Source organism: Rhincodon typus, chromosome 7 (assembly GCF_021869965.1).
Source record: "Rhincodon typus isolate 14 chromosome 7, sRhiTyp1.1, whole genome shotgun sequence".
Classification (NCBI taxonomy): Eukaryota; Metazoa; Chordata; class Chondrichthyes; order Orectolobiformes; family Rhincodontidae; genus Rhincodon; species Rhincodon typus.
In genome coordinates, this window is record NC_063338.1 from 70,933,654 (window position 1) to 70,951,143 (window position 17,490).

Below are 17,490 nucleotides of genomic sequence, written 5' to 3' on the forward strand. Positions count from 1 at the left end.
TTCCTGCTCCTCTGATGCTGCTTGGCCTGCTGTGGTCATCCAGCTCTACACCTTGTTATCTCAGATTCTCCAGCATCTGCAGTTCCTACTATCTCTGAAACAGATATATGATCACATGGGTCTCTTGTCTGGGATGACATAAACACCACAAGATATGTGAGATAATTTCTGTCATCTTTTTCTCAATGGCAGTCGATTCTTACCATTTATCTTTTTCCTTTTCAGTGACAAATGTAAGTTTAAGATTTATCACCCAGTGCAACTGCTGACAAATTTAAAACTGAACTGGCTACATTTGCCCCATACTTTCTCTAAAAAAAAATTACCAGACACTTTGTAGTCTATGTGACATTTTTTGAACCTTGAAACCACATTCATCTCCATTCCCTATTTTATATCTCTGAACCCCAATGGCAGAAGTGAAACCTTACATGAAAAACATTGCCATGCTTCGATGTTTATTTTTGAAAGTATACTATATAGTTGAAGTAGCTGAATTTCTTTCATTGTCGACGCACAATTGTGACAAGCAAACAAGGAAATGCTAACAAATGAAGAATATCACAGAAAGAAGGATTGAAAAATGACTTAATAGGTAAGGGAAAGTTTAGAGGACATTAAATAACTCTGTTTAGACATAGTTATGTGAGAAGAACCTCTTAACAATACTAGATATAGCTGTAAGATTATTTATTGAAGAAAGAAACGTGTTATTGTTAAATTTTGATAAGTTTTGAATTTTTGTTTCCTGTCTTTAAAATACAGATGTTAAACTAATAGAACAATGGTCTTACTGAATAATATATCTGTTTTAAATCACACATTGTTGATTTTCATGCTTGATTATAAAAGAATGTTGGAGGCCTTTGAACTTTAATAATGGAAACGAATAAAAGCAGCTAAAGAAATACAAATCAATAACTGGATAGGAAATGTTTTGTTTTATGGTAGAAAATGGAAGTCCATTCATCTCCTTGTAAAACCAAGGCATGGCTTTTTCTGACTCCAATGTTTTCCATTGTCCTGCAAGCATTTTTATTCCAAGTGTGATGCATATAATTGTCTTCATTCTGATTTCCTGAGTGCTGGCTTACCTCTCTTGAATTATTTAGCTTTGATTGTTATGTAATTCAAACTATCTGATACTTGCAAAGTTCATCCATCAAGTTCTGTCACTCCTTGTCTTTTGGTGAATGTCTATAACTTCTTAATCTTTTGTAGAGCAAAACCAACGCTATCAATTTTATGGTTTTTTGCTGGCAACATTAATTTTAGTGACTTTAATTTTAACCAATAGCTTTTCCTGTGTTTCTGTTAAGATTGACACGATTGCAAGGGCCTTGGATTGACTCAGGAATCAACCTCTCTTTGATTAGCTTGGTGACTTAGTTCCACCTTAAATCCTTTCCTTGTCTCCAGTCTTAACACTTACACTGCATCTGTCCCCTCTGATTTTTTTTTGCTGTTTCATATCTCAGTTTCATGGAATCCCTCCAATATTCTTTACTGTATTGGTTGGCAGTTTGGAGATTTATTTTCCATGTAGTGGTTCTAAATAGATGAAAAGAACCTTCCATTATTTCATGGTTTCAGTCTGAGTCACAACAATCCAGGGTTTCTTCATTCCTTCAATCTTCTATAATCTCAAGTTTGTCTAAGACTTATACCACTCTAATATGACTGCTTCAGAATCTCTTGTGTGCTTCTGAATAAAATTGAAAAGAAGTATCTCTCTTCCACTTTTAGATGCTCTCTTTTATCCTTTATGATTTTTTAAAATAAAATAGTTACTGACATGGTCTATAATCTTTTTAGGTTTCCGATCTTGTCATTTTCCTAAGCTGCCAATATGCTATTTGTATCTTTTGATTTGATTTGATTTGATTTGATTTATTATTGTCACACGTACCGAGATACAGTAAAAAGTAATTTTTTTTGCGTGCCATCCAGACAAATCAAACTTTACATAAGTACATCAGAGTAATAGAACAGAATGCAGAATATAATGTTACAGCTAGAGAGAAGGTACAGAGAAAGAACTCTAATACATCAGAGGTTCATTCATAAGTCTGATAACAGCAGGGAAGAAGCTGTTCTTGAATTTGTTAGTATGTGTTTTCAAATTTTTGTACTTACATATCACCCTTTTCAACAAAAACTTAACAAATTAATTAAATGACTATTGTCCAAGAAATCCAATTCTATCTCTCAAAAGTTGGTCAAAGCCAAACTCTGCACAAAACAACCATTGTATTTGGAATGCATGCCTGAAAATATTTACCTGGGTTTTGCTGGGTACTGGGCCTGAATCCTCAACTGCATAATACCAGCAAACTACAAAGGTCAAATTGACCTCCTGGCTCAGCTTGCCAGTCAGGCCTCAAGAAAATCATCAATGTCTTGGTGGAAAATATGTTGGTCTGACAATGCTGTAAAGTATTAGCTGCTGTATATTGTTAATATCACTGGACTAATAATAATCCAGAGCCCAGATGCTCTCGGGCCATGAGTTGCAATCCTAGCATGGCAATTATTGGAATTAAAACTTTCAAGCCAGAAATCTGAAATTTGAAAAGTAGGTTGACCATGAATTGACTCCTGTGGAAACATATCTGGCTCAGCAATGCCCTTCAGGGAAGGAAATCCATTGTCCTTACTCTGCCTGGTTTACATGAGACTTCAGCTCCGCAGCAATGTGGTTGACTCTTTAAAACTTTTGAAATGCCCAGGCACAGGAAATGATAATGGCAAACGCCGCAAGTCCTCTTTACCAACATCTGGGTGTTTATGGCAAAATTGGGAGAGACGTCTTATTGACTAGTCAAGTATCAGCCTGACATAGTCATACTCATGATATCATCTCTTACACATAACATCCCTGACACCATCATCACCCTCGCTGCTTATGTCCTGTCACACCAGCAGGACAAACACATAAGAAGTGGCAGCACAGTGGTCTATAGTCAAGTCCTTAATATTGAATCTAGACTCCATGAAGTTTTGTGGCATCAGTCTAGACGAAATGTTGCGCTGATTACCACCTAATGACAATGTTCAGCTGATAAATCAGTGCTCCTCCTTGTTGAATACTAAATGGAAGAAGAACTGAGGGTGGTAAGAATACAAACGTTGCTCTGGCTGGACAACCTCAATTTGTAGCACCATTAATTATTAAATTAGCTAAGTCTGGGTGGGGAATTTCAATATCCACCACCAAAAGTGGCACAGTAGCCCTACTACTGATTGAGCCGGTTGAGTCCTAAGAGACAGAGTTGTTAGCCTGGATCTGTAACAGGTGGTGAGCAACAGAGAGAAAAAATAATGATTTGACCTCATCCCCATCAATCTAGCTGTCACCACTACATCTGCCCAAGAAAGCATTGGTAGGACTGACCACACTATCCTTATAGAAACAAAGTTCCATCTTCATATTGCAGATACCCTTCCTGATAATTTCTAACACTGCCGCTGTACTCATTTGGATAGAATTTGAACAGATCTAACAATTCAGAAATAGGCATTCATAAAGTGCTCTGGGCCACCAGCAGCAGCAAAACTGCATTCAACCACAATCTGTAACTTTATCACAGTATATTCCCCATTCTAGTATAACAATCAAATTGGGGAACCAATCCTAGTTTAATGAATAGTACAGGAGGGCATGCCAGGAGCAGTATGAGGCATACGCTAGCAGAATGCCATCACCAAACATATCTTCCCCTCACTCCCCCCGTCGGCATTTTGCAGGGATCGTTCCCTCTGGAATAACCTAGTCCATTCATCAACCACTAACACCACTCTCGTATTCCCACAGTACCTGCCCATGTAACCGCAGAAGGTGCAACACCTGTCCCTTCACCTCTCACTTCACTTCAGCTCTGATGAAGAGTCATCTAGACTCGAAATGTTAGCTTGCTGTCTCTCCATGGATGTTGTCTGACTCACTGTGATCTCCAGAATTTGTTGTTTTCAGTACAGATTTCAGCATCTGCAGTATTTTATTCCTACACCTAAACATCTGGTGTCAATCAGATGAAGCTGCAACATAGCACTATTTGAATTTCAAGCAGCAAAAGCACCATGCAACTGATAGAATGAAGAGAACCCACAACCAACGGATCAGTCATGAATGGTGGTGGACAATTAAATAACTGGAGGCTCCAAAAATATCCTGTCCTCAATAACGGGGAATGCCAGTGCATCAGCGTGAAAAAGAAAGCTGAAGAATTTGCATCCATCTAGAAGTGTCAAGTGGAAGATCCACCTCAGCCTACTCCTGACATTTACAACATCACAGGTCTTTAGCCAACTCAATTCATTTTAATTGATATGGCAGAAGCAATTGTACTGTCCAAAGGTTATAGCCCTGACAACATTCCAGCCTTGTGACACTGAAGACTTATGCTCCAGAACTAGTCACAGCCCTAGTCCCAGTATAGTTCAACACTGGCTTCTACCTGGTATACAAAAAACAAGACAAAATGCAACTCAGTTAACTCTTAACATATTCTCTCAGTCACATTCCTCATTAAAGTGCTGTAGGGATTTTGTAATACTATGATGGAAAACTCTCCACTTGCCAGGGAGTATGCAGCCAAATCATCAGAAAAGAAGCTCAACATCACGAAGGACAAAGCAGTCCATGTGACTGGCACTGAATCCAACACCTTAAACATTCACTCCCTCCACCACCATTGCATAGTGGCAGCAATGTATGACATTTATAAAATGTACTGCAATATCCCATGAAGGGTCCTTTGATAGGACCTGCCAAACCTGCGATCTCCAGCTCCTAGATGGACAAGAGTAGCAGATTCATGGGAGGAACACCACAATCTGCAAACCCCACCTCCAAAACAGTTAGGATGGCAATACAATGTTAGCATTCATTTCAGTGGGGGCAGCACAGTGGCTCAGTGGTTAGCACTGCTGTCTCACAACGCCAGGAGCCCAGGTTTGCTTCGACCCTTGGGTGACTTGTCTGTGTGGAGTTTGCACATTCTTCCCGTGTCTGCATGGGTTTCCTCCCACAGTCCAAAGATGTGCAGGCTAGGTGGATTGGCCATGCTAAGTTGCCCATAGTGTTCGGGGATGTGTAGATTAGGTGGGCTATAGGGGGAATGGGTCTGGTGGGATGTCTGAGGGTCAATGTGGACTTGTTGGGACGAAGGACCTGGTCCCACACTGTAGGGATTCTATGATAATACAAGAGCAGGGATGTGCTGCTGAGGCTGTATAAGGTCAGACTGCATTCAAAATATTGCGAGCAGTTTTGGGCCCCAAAGCTAAGGAAGGATGTGCTGGCATCAGATGGAGCCCAGAGAAGCTTGATAAGAATGACCCCAGGAATGATGGACTTATCATATGAGCAGCGATTGAGGACTCTGGGGTTTGTACTCAATGGGGTTTAGAAGGATGACAGGGGATCTTATAGACTACTGAGAGGCCTTGATACATTGGAAGTCGAGGAGATGCTTCCACTAGTAGATGAGTTTAGGACCCAAGGATATAACCTCAGAGTAAAGATCAGCCCTTTAGAACTGAAATGGGGAGGAATTTCTTCAGCCAGAGGGTCATTGCCGTAGAAGGCTGTGGAGGCCAATTCATTGAGAGTATTTAAGACAAAGATCGATAAATTTCAAAGGATAGGGCAGGTTGGAATGCGGACACATGGGTGCAAACAAAATTTCAGCACTTCATTACCAAGTCATAGAGGCTTAACATTATAACTTTTTTGTTTGACTTGAATATAATTCTGTTCATCAAATCCAATAAATCACATGAAAGAAATCTCATTAATTTCAGATATTCTAACGCATTAAAGTGGTGTGTTCCTGTGTGATATTATTACAACTGATAAAAGAAGAATTTTATATTGAAATGTGTCCGATAGATAAATTTAGATAACCTTTCTATGCTTTTTGCTTGTTAAAGCATACCTCAGCTATGGTTGTTTTATATTTTACTGATTTACATACTGAGCTTTTTTCTGCATATCTTTTTTTTTTGGTTTAGACAAAATGCATTTAAATAAGTAAGAAATTGAAGAGTAACAGCTTTATACAAAAAAATCCTAAAATTCCAAAGTGAGTGCGCTTCAAATGTAATTCATTGGCTGTAACGTGCTTTGAGACATCAGGTGGTCATTAATGGAGTTATATAAACAGAAATCTTTTTTATTTCTTTTCTTTGTAAAATGGTAGAATGAGGGAGATAGCGTTATAAATAGGTTATTACCACATGTACCACTCAATAGTGATGCCACACTTCAAGGAATCTCAAAGTAAAGAACGGACAGTGTTCAGTAGAAGCAGCCAAAAGTTAGAAGATGAAACAGTATACTCAAGTATATAGAAATATAAATGATCCTGAAAGAAATAAAACAGAAGTAAGCCTCTGAGAGCATTGCTCAATTCCTAAGGTGTAGACTTTCCCAGTCACAATCTATATTACTGATGCAATCATTTCAGCCAACAATATATCCATGAAAAATCATAAGTTATGTCTGTTGCAACGATTAAGAATGATAGCCAATTGGCATTTAGCACGATTTAATGCATTATCTCTATCTTACTTTATTTTCAGTACTTTCCTTCTCTTCTGTTTTCTTTTTGTAATTATCAATCTCTTTCCAGTCCATCGGATTTGTGAAAGCCTTTTTGTCAACATGAGACTGTCATTGCCAATGATCGAAGAGAATCAATTGCAGCATTCATAATGGTAATGAATACTCCCTGTAATATTTAATGCTTCATTATTTAAAGGAGGGCTTTCACTAATAATAAAATTGTTGGAATAATTATATGGTTTTATTATAGGTTCAGACTATGGCCCATTCTTCAGCAAGAAAAACAATTGAAACATAAAGAGTGTGAAATGGCAATCTGCCCCTGAACTGTTAATCATAGAATCCCTACAGTGTGGAAACAGGCCCCTTGGCCCAACAAGTCCACACCAATCCTCAGAACATCCCACCCAGACCCATCCCCCTATAACTCACCTAATCTACACATCCCTGAACACTATGGACAATTTAACATGGCCAATCCACCTAGCTTGCACATCTTTGGACTATGGGAGGAAACCCACATAGACACGGGGAGAATGTGCAAACTCTACACAGTCAGTTAGCCAAGGGTGGATTCAAACCTGGGTTCCTGGTGCTGTGAGGTAGTGCTAACCACTGAGCCACTGTGCCGCCCTAAAATCAACAACAGATTCATGGTCACCATTAGACTTTTAATTCCAGATATTTATTGAGTTCAAATTCCACCATCTGCTGTGGCAGGATTTGAACCCATGTCTCCAGAACATTACCTGGGTCTCTGGATTAACAGATAATACTACTAGGCCATTACGTCCCCTATTAACTGTAGGTAATCTTATATTTTTGATGAAGCTTAAAACATTCTATTCTTATACTTCATGCAGGAAAAGGAATCTGTCATCTCTACTCAGCTTGATGTGCAAGTGACTTATCCTTAATGCTCTTTTAGTAGCATTGTTACTTGTTCAGTTTTTCTGATGAGGTGCCAAATTAAGGCCCTATATAAAGTTTCAGTTGCACAACTGGAAGAAAAGCAAAGACAGATAGTCTGAGAACTTAGCCAGCATTTCTCCTTCACCAAGATGTTACTAACTGATAGCCATTTAACTAGCATTTATGGGATCTTGGGTACATATTGGCAGCACTTGTTGTCAACATAACAAATATAACTGAACGTAGAAAGTAATTCATTGGCTGAGGTGGCATGGAAAGTGTCCTGATGACATAAAAGGTACTTTTTAATGAAAATGTCTTTCTTAAAAGTGCAGCAAAAAATATGTTTATGATTGTACATAAACCTACGCAATTTGGAAATCAACCATAAAAGCCTCCAGTACAGGGAAATACAACAAAATAATAAACAAAAGTAATTCATAGGCAACAAACATTCAAGGTAGATAAATATTGAATTGAGTACAAAAATCTACAATATGATAAGAAATTATCCAAAAATAAAATAGAATATAACTATATAACAACTCTGATAACTGAACTACTGTTAGTTTGTTTGTACTTGATTGAAATCATGGTGAAATAATTTAATATTGAAAGACATTCAACAGACAGAATTAAATAACTTGCAATTTTTATGCGATATGTAGAGTATATTGTTCATTAGTTCAATTATTTATGTTAAAACATTTATTTTGAGAGCTTATCCAGTGAATTCTCAACCCTACAGAAATAATGTGGATGTGCCGGTATTGGACTATAGTGGACGAATTCAGAAGTCACATGACACCAGGTTATCGCCCAACAGGTTTATCTAAAATCATAAGCTTTCGGAGTGTGAGAGGGAGGAGAGAGAGTATGTTGCTCCTTCATCAGCATGAAGTCATGATGAAGTCACCTGTCGAAGGAGCAGTGCTTCAAAAGCTTGTGATTTCAGATAAACCTGTTGGACTGTAACCTGTTGTCATGTGACTTCTGACTAAAGAAATAGGAGAAATGTATAGAATTATATAGAATTAGAAGAATTTAAAATAAATCTTCATTTGATAGCATAAGCTTGAATATTACTGAAAAGAGACACATTTTTGTGGGGAACTAAGAACAGCAAGAGACTCTGGGATCCATGTTGGGACTCTTGCTACTTGAGGTGTATATAACTGACTAAGACTTGAATGTAGGAGGGTGGATCGGTAATTTCAAGGATAGTACTAACATTGATGAGGTGGCAAACAGTGAGAAGGGCGACTGTCTGTGTGGAGTTTTCACATTCTCCCTATGTCTGCGTGGGTTTCATCTGGGCACTCCAGTCTCCTTCCACAGTCCAAAGATGTGAAGTTTAGGTGGATTGTCCGTGCTAAATTGCCCATTGTGTCCAGGGATGTGCAGTCTAGATGGGTGAGTTATGGGAAATACAGGGTTACAGAGATTGGATAGTGGGATGTTTCTGGATGGGATGCTCTTCAGAGAGTTGGTGTGGACCAAATGGCCTACTCCTACATTATAGAGAATCTGTGATTCTATGATAGCTTTACATCATGGGAGAATATAGGCAAGTTGGTCAGATGAGCTGATCAATGGCAAATGGAATTCAATCTGAATAAGTATGCGGTGATGCATTTAGGCAGCACAAAAGAAGCAAGGAAATAAATAAGCAACAGTGGGACCCTGCGAAGCCCCAAGGATAAAAGGGACCTTGGTGTGCATGCCCATTGATCCCTTAGAGTGGCAGGAAGGGCAGATAAAGTGGTTAAGAAGGCATATGAGCCGAAGTATACAGGGAGATGATGCTGGAACTGTATAAAATGTTTGTTAGGCCACAGCTAGAGTATTGTGTGCAGTTCTGGAATCCACATTATAGGAGGGAAGAAAGTTTGGATAGAGTACGTTGTCTTCCTTGGAGCCGGAAGATTGCGGGGGGACCTGATTGAGATGTATAAAATTAGGAGCAGCATAGTTAGGGTAGATAGGAAGAAACTTTTCCCCTTGGTGGAGGAATCAAAGACCAGAGACCAACCAACATTAGGGGTTGCAGGTTCAGAGGTGATGTGAGGAAAAAAAAATCATCCAGAGGATGGGAGTCTGGAAGTCACTGCCTATAAAGGTGATAGAGGCAGATGTATTGAGACGTATCTAGGTCACGCCCAGGTATATAAGGTTATGGGCGAAGTGCTGGCAAAAAGTGCTTAGAATAGTTAGGCACTTGTTTTGACTGATGCAGATTTAATGGGCTGAAGGAACTTTTCTGTGCAGTAGACCTCTATGACTATGACTATATTTTGTTGAAGCTTTTCATCTTGCCTTCATGAGGAATACTAGTGTAAGGAGAAACCAACACTTCTATTATTACGAGGAGAGAAGGCTCATTGGTAGAGATGTTGCCATGGAGAATGCACCAGTTAATTATGACTGTCAGTCCTAAAGACTGGGGGCTCATATTAAACAACATACCCCTTCATCTGTTTGCACCATGCAAAGTTCTGACATTATCCAAGCAGCCCATCCTTGCTAAACTCATATTGGCAGCTCTGGTATTAGATCAGATTCCACAAATGGGAAAAAAATTACATGGATAAACAATTTAGAATTTAAACTTGCATGAACTGGATGCTACATATACTAATACACAGGAATATGTTCCTTGCAGACAGAAAACAAAATGTACACATACTGCACTTATTACAAGTCCACACAATAGGAGGCAGCCAGTTACTGGTTTACTTGTCAGATCAATATCTTTCCCAATCAGTCAACCTGCCTGGTTTAGACTTAAAACAAAGCTTGGCCGTTAACTGTTAGAACATAGAACATAGAACATAGAACATTACAGCGCAGTACAGGCCCTTCGGCCCTCGATGTTGCGCCGACCTGTGAAACCAATCTGAAGCCCATCTAACCTAAACTATTCCATTATCATCCATATGTTTATCCAATGACCATTTAAATGCCCTTAAAGTTGGCGAGTCTACTATTTTTGCAGGCAGGGCATTCCACGCCCTTACTACTCTCTGAGTAAAGAACCTACCTCTGACATCTGTCCTATATCTATCACCCCTCAATTTAAAGCTATGTCCCCTCATGCTAGCCATCACCAACCGAGGAAAAAGGCTCCCACTGTCCACCCTATCTAATCCTCTGATCATCTTGTAAGTCTTCATTAACTTGTGCTTTCTCCATGGCAATGCTTCTGACCATTTGGGGTCCACTTATAAACCAACCAGCATCTTCTACCTCTTACAGCCAAAGTATTCATTTTCTCTCACGTTGCTCCTCTGACTTGGTTTTATGATTGCAAGATGAAAAGCTTCCAAGAGGTTTACCTTTTTCAACAAAACTCAACTTTAAATTGTTTGAATTCTTATGTTGGGTGCTGAATATTTAAATGGTTGCAAAGATAAAGAAAATAATCATGAAATCATTACAAGTTGATAATTGTTTCGAACTTACTTCAAAAAAAATGAATATGTATTGCTTTAAAATTTTCATCCTATTCCATTCAAATCAGTCGTTATCTTGCTTTCTTCCAAATGAAAAGCAAGATAATCAAAATAAAATGTTGGCACAACACATTCGCAGCTTCAAAAATACAACATAAAGTGCTTAGATGTGTTATACAAACAGTTGCACTTATTTTTACAAGTAATATGCTTTGTTTCAATTAGAATTAGTCTCAATTTTCATTAGTCCTTCAGTATGCTTCTCCTCTCACATCATTCATTATTAGGAGCCATGTTCTAGGAGCTTGAGTCAAGGACTAGTTGATATGATTGCATTGATTCTCTTCATCTCTACTGAAAGCTCTTTTCTCCAACTTTCCGACTGAGATCAGAACGTACAATGGGCATGAACTCATTTCTACCTCTGGCCATGGCAATATATATCCATGACCAACATACTTTAGTTTTAGACATTCCTAAAAGATGATTTCCATTTCTAAATTAATGCTGCTACCAATTATATTCTGACTTCACCAAAAACAATGTAAAACCACAGAAAAGCATTTATACAATTAATGGTAGGGCCTTGGGAATTGTTGTAGAACAGAGTGACCTAGGGATTCAGGTACATAATTCTTTGAAATTTGCATCACAGATAGACAGGGTGGTTAAGAAGGCATTAAGCATATTCGCCTTCATTGCTCAGACCTTCATGTGTAGGAGTTGGGATGTCATGTTGAAGTTGTACAGGATCTTGGTGAGGCCTCTTCTGGATTACTGTGTGCAGTTCTGGTTGCCCAGTTATAGGAAGGAAATTATTAAACTGGAGGGGGTTCAGAAAAAATTTAGCAGGATACTGCCAGGAATGGAGGGTTTGAGTTCTAAAAAGTAGGCTAGATACCTTGCAATGTTTTTCAATGGAGCATGGAAGGTTGAGGGGTGACCTGATAGATGTTTATAAAATTATGAGGGGCATAGATAAAGTGATTAGCAAAGAGCTTTCCTCTATGGTGGGGGAGTTCAAAACTAGGGGGCATATTGTTAAGGTGAGAGGAGAAAGTTTTAAAAAAGACATGGGGGCAAATTTTTTACAGAGAGAATCGTTCATGTGTGGACTGAACAGCCAGAGGAAGTGGCAGATGCAAATACAGTAACAACATTTAAAAGACATAAATAGGAAAGTTTCAGAGGGATACTCGCCAAATGCAGGCAGGTGGGACTTGTTTGGGAACATGGTCAGCGTGGATTAGTTGGACTGAAGGGTTTGTTTCTAGAATTGTATAATTCTATGACTCTATGACTCTATAAATTGAAACAAATAAAAATGACTCTTGTTAATGATCAAACTCTTCTACCCATATGTTGAGTTAACCCTCAATGAAGGGGAAGCTTTTGCAAAAATTGAAGCTGGTTGTGTATACATTACTTTGCACATACATCTCTGTTCCTGTGTTGGTACTGAAGCAATATATTCCACCCTCCACTGTACATAAAGAAGACATAATTAGAGGTGTCGCTATATGTCAGCATTAATTCCACTGCCCTCAACTCCATATATAAAGGGAGCATTGATCCATTGATCTTATACCTTCTGAATATGAAATCCAGACCCATTCAGTTACAGCCATGTAACTCATCACTTCCTCTCATTTAACATATGTTTTATTGTCTTGGCTAGTAGAGATTTTAATATTCTTTGGCATTGACTAGTAATGTGAGCTTTCATTTAATTCCTTTACGGCTGCCATTTTGCCTGAATGATGTACTCAAAATCACAGAAAAGGGACACAGTCATTAATTTATTGTTCTATGTATTGCAAAAGCAACAATGCTCACAGAGAGAAAAAAAACATGAAATGGTGCACAAAAGCTTTATCAAAAAGCACAATCTGGCTTCAAAGTAATCAATGTTCTTGGGTAATTGCTTTAAAAGCATTATAAATTTGAAGCTTTGCAAAATGCAATGATAAACTAGGTGATAGCTAATTCTCATGCGTTGATACTATCGTGATCCTTGTGAATGACATTGGGGTAAAATGATGAGACCAATACGCTACTTCTCAAGCTCTGGGTGAATACAATTGTTGCCATTAAAATATTAGCAAGAAAAGGTGGTGAGCCATCTGAACTAGCAAAGGTCTGAACAGATTAGATAGAATCACAGGTGATTTTATAAATTTGAGTTTCATAAAATTAATAATTATTTAAATACATTCCAGTGGAATTCAGACAGCTACTAGAAATGTGGCACTCCTGCTTTAAGTTAATAATTGAGATAACTGCTTAATATTAGAGTTTTAATAACAAATAATTAATGAAGACAAAGGAAATCCAAACAAAACTGACATATATATCTTATCCACAGATGAGATGGGGTTAACATTCAATAACTCTGAGTTATGCAAACTCCAGAGATTTAATTTTTCATTTTAATATTTAGCATGGCATAAAATAGAAAGATGTAGATGAAAGGAGATGAAATGAAAAATGATAAATGGCACCAGCTGTGAATTATGTTAATATATAGTTACATTTCAAATCAAAAGAAAGGATTAAGATGCTACAAAATACATTTGCCAGATCTCATTTCTAGCAATGTGTGTATTTCTAATCCCCAATCATAGTTTGGAGATTTATTAGTGGCTCTGAAAGAGTATAGATGCAAGAAACCAAAATGATTCTAGCTACCAGAATCTAATATTTTCAGAACGGATTACAAACATGGGCTGGAACTCTGTGTGGAGGCTTTGACGTGATCCAATTTTACATTTTCATGTGCATGAAAAGATTGTTAAGGTTGATGCAACCAAATTATTCGCTATGATATAAAGCTCAAACAGCAGAAGAGAGAAGTAAACAATTAGAAATTTTGGAAAAGAGAGAAGTTAGTAATTAAGACCACTGAAATGAACAACATGAACAGATTCAAGTGGCACAGGTGTGTTTAGAGACAGATGATGAAGAAAAATAGTTGAAAGTCGAGCTGCTGAAATATATTTGAATAAAAAAGTTAATGGTCTATTGGTTTTAATGATATTTTCCAAATATTGATGACATTGAGTTGGAAATTATTTTTGTGGAGTTGGAAATTATTTTTGTAGGAGTGAATGGGTTAACTTTAGTTAAAAATCTGGTCTTCAAAATGTTTTGCTCCATTCAGCATGTTTGATCATAAATCAGCTAAAAATTAGTCTGGAATTTGGATATGCAATGTCTTGCGTATGAATTTCCAGAATGAAAAATCTACTGCTATCAGAGTGGAGGAGGACTTACCTAACTCAGGATTACTCTGCTTTCCTGTTGTCCGAGGTGTCTCAGTGTACATTGGCAGAGTTTTGTATATGTCTACCTGCTAACGGGGTTACCTGCCTATTTCTATAGGCTGATATTGTGGCCTTGCATGCAGAATGAAAATAGAATTTAAAGCAAAAGTTAAATCAACTCTCTTACAAAGGGAAAAATGAAAGATGTTTTCCAGGGGATTTAGCAACTTGCCTTCCCTTTAGAGTCGATTAATACTTTGCAACTGAGGGTCCACCATATAAGTGAAAACCTCTTCTGATCCCATGAGCTTTGATGGAGCCAGGGTTGGAAGTCAAGTGCTGATACGCTGAACTACTTAAGTTGAGACTGGCTGACTGTTATTATGTTGCTAAGTTTGTAGACCTTCCAGACTGATGGCTATAATAGTTCATTTGTCTGTTGAATGACAACCTATTTAAAGAAAAGGAAGCCTACTCTATTGTTATTATTTTGTAATATAAATATCTTTCCCCGTTAGGTGGCCTTAAATTATTTACCAGCAATCTAACTCATTCTAAGATAGATTAGTGCTCAAAAAGAAATGTCTATTATAAATTTAAAGTATAGAGCATTTACACTTACACACAAGTGGGCACTTCAGAGTGTGGGCCCAGCTGGCAAGTGCCACCATTGTAACAGTATCCATCACAAGACAGGCAGCTGGATGCAATCCTTCCGTTTGTGCAACTGTATCAACAAAGTGAGACTAATGTCATTCCAGATCATGCTACAAGAACCATAATTATAGGCGCCTGTATGTATTCAATGGAATGCTCTGTTGCACGAGATATTGCTTACATTGAGTCAGAAAATATTTTTTCATGAGAGTGAACAATAATTTCATTTTTAGTGAAAAATGCACCTGAATGATCTTTTTCTTTGTTACACATTTACAGTTACAAATCTAGTGCTATTAACCATTCAGAGATTTTACGTCAGATTATTTCTCTAAATAGTTTATGTAAATATTTTCAATTTTGTAATGTGAATTCATTATCCTTATGCTGGAGTTCGGATTGCTAAGAAAAAGTGGGTTAATGGCAGCAAAGTCATGATGACTAATGCAGGGACATATATTGGTTAATCTGGACATATGTACACTAGCTTCATATTGAGAGAACATCCAAGTCAGCAAATTCATGGATGAATTCTTTTGAAACTAAAATATATTGAAATCGATTGAATTTGTCATTTAAGGTCCAGTTGATTGAATATATTTTTCAAATGCCTCTACTTTGTAGTCATAGCTTGGAGCTACACTTATGTCTGTACAAAAAAAAATAACATGAAAAGATTTCCTGTGCGTGTTGGGTGTGGGAAAATAAACATATTTCTCTACGCTTAATGCAAAAGTCATCTTCTAGGTGTGATTATCATTTAAATTTAATGTGCTTCCGTAATGATTGTGAACTAAAGCTATATCTACAAATGAATGGAATCCTTTGGGTCACCTACAGTAAGAACTAGATTGTATTATCAATCCATATAAAAGCTATCTTTCCTTTCTCAAATGAGCAATATTATTTTTTAAGCTGGTCATCCATGTCAAAAAGTTAAGGTCTATCAACCTCAGTCTTTCATGGACTGAGTTATTTTGAGGCAATAACATGAAAACAGTTGATTTCTTTGCTTTATACTGGAAATTGTCATAAGATCCAACTTATATTTCAATCCTGTGTTAGCTGTTTAGTGTTGACAATCTAATATTATGAGGGAGTTGTTGACTGAACAAAAAAACATTACAATAGTTGATGAGTTTCATGCAAACAGACTAGGTATTCACATGCTAATACATGCTCAACATAATTGAGGCACTCTTATGTTTTACCCAGCATGAATTGTAATCAGATTGAGTGGGTCTCAATGGTAACAACATAACTGCTTTAATTTCAAATTCTGTAGCTCCATATTACCACTTTTCTGTTAGCCAATTCAGTTCAACATAAAATTAATTGTGTAACACGGACATAAATTACTGGACATGGGTTCAAACATCAAGTGCACTGTAGCGTTTAATCACAGGAGATTTCACTGTTATGCAGACACAAATAAATGCATGGGCACAAGACCTGAATTTCAGAGGTACAGTGGAAGGAATGCTCTATCAAACAGCATTTAACTCATGTGGTACCAAGCAGAAAATTCTCCAGTGTCTGGACTCATTTCTGGTGTAAGAGAAGATGCGGAAGCAAAATACAGCAGATAATGGAAAACTGAAATAAGAACAGAAATTTCTGGAAACACTACAGGTCTGGTAACATCTGTGCATAGAGGAAAACAAGTTAACGGGCTAGATTTTCACAGTGTAGCAGGTACAGGACCGGGTGTCAACGTGCTGGCAAATTCTCATTGCTGTGGGGGAACGTGTCAGCTTTCTCATGTGGTCCTGCCTCTGGGTCACTTCAAGGAACAGCAGCAAACCTGTGTGGTATATCATGCTCGACTGCTCATCAGAGCATCAGACAAATGATGGATGTAGGTGTATGATAGGACGTCGGAATATATTGAGTTCCAGATGATTCTGACCACAAAGGCTGCAATATTTGGTTCTGTTACTGAATTCCTTCAGGTGCAGAGGTTTTATCGACAGTATGATCACCAAGGTACTGGATGTGCAGTCAGGACATTGATAATGTCTCTCAATGTCAATTCCCTGTGTAACCACCACAAGTAATTTTTGCAGGTATAACCTGGTAGCTGCCATGATGCCCTTATGCTAAGTCAATTGAAGGTGCCATAGTTGATTAGGCCACCAGAGAGACCACATTGGGAGACAAGGGCTATCTGTTGAAGAATACCTTTTGACATAGAAGTGTTGCACCTGGTGCTATTTCAGCACAAGGGCCATCGTAGAACAGGTGTTGATGACAGTCTGGTATCTTGACTAGTAAGGGTAGTACATTTCCTCAAGGGATTCTCACATTTTGGTGGTTTGTTATGCTCTTCACAACATGGCTCTTCAGAGAGACGTGGGTCTTAAGGAGGAAGACGTGGAGGACTAACGCATCTTTAATGGAGGAAGAGGTACGGAGGACAAAGCCTTGCAGGAATTCAGTAATCCTACAGTGTAAGACATCCACAGGTCCAGTTATAGTGTTCAACTACTGACCAGCGTGGCAGAGGATACTATATGTCACTAACATAGGCCCATTTCTTCTGCATGTACGTCATCCTGGACCACAACCTATTCAGAATCTTTGAGATAGCAAGAACTGCAAATGCTGGAGTCAGAGATAACAAAATGTGGAGCTGGAG

The 17,490-nt window shown here is 38.0% G+C and overlaps 1 protein-coding gene across 1 annotated transcript in view; it reads right to left on the reverse strand.

Moving 5' to 3' along the window:
- The window catches only part of LOC109911043 (low-density lipoprotein receptor-related protein 1-like), a 1,753,343-nt gene that overhangs the window by 17,178 nt on the left and 1,718,675 nt on the right, over positions 1 to 17,490 (reverse strand). Inside the window, exon 85 of the mRNA XM_048599379.1 lies at positions 14,818 to 14,922. Within this exon, the coding sequence (XP_048455336.1) occupies positions 14,818 to 14,922 (105 nt within the window). The remainder of the gene's footprint in view (positions 1 to 14,817; positions 14,923 to 17,490) is intronic.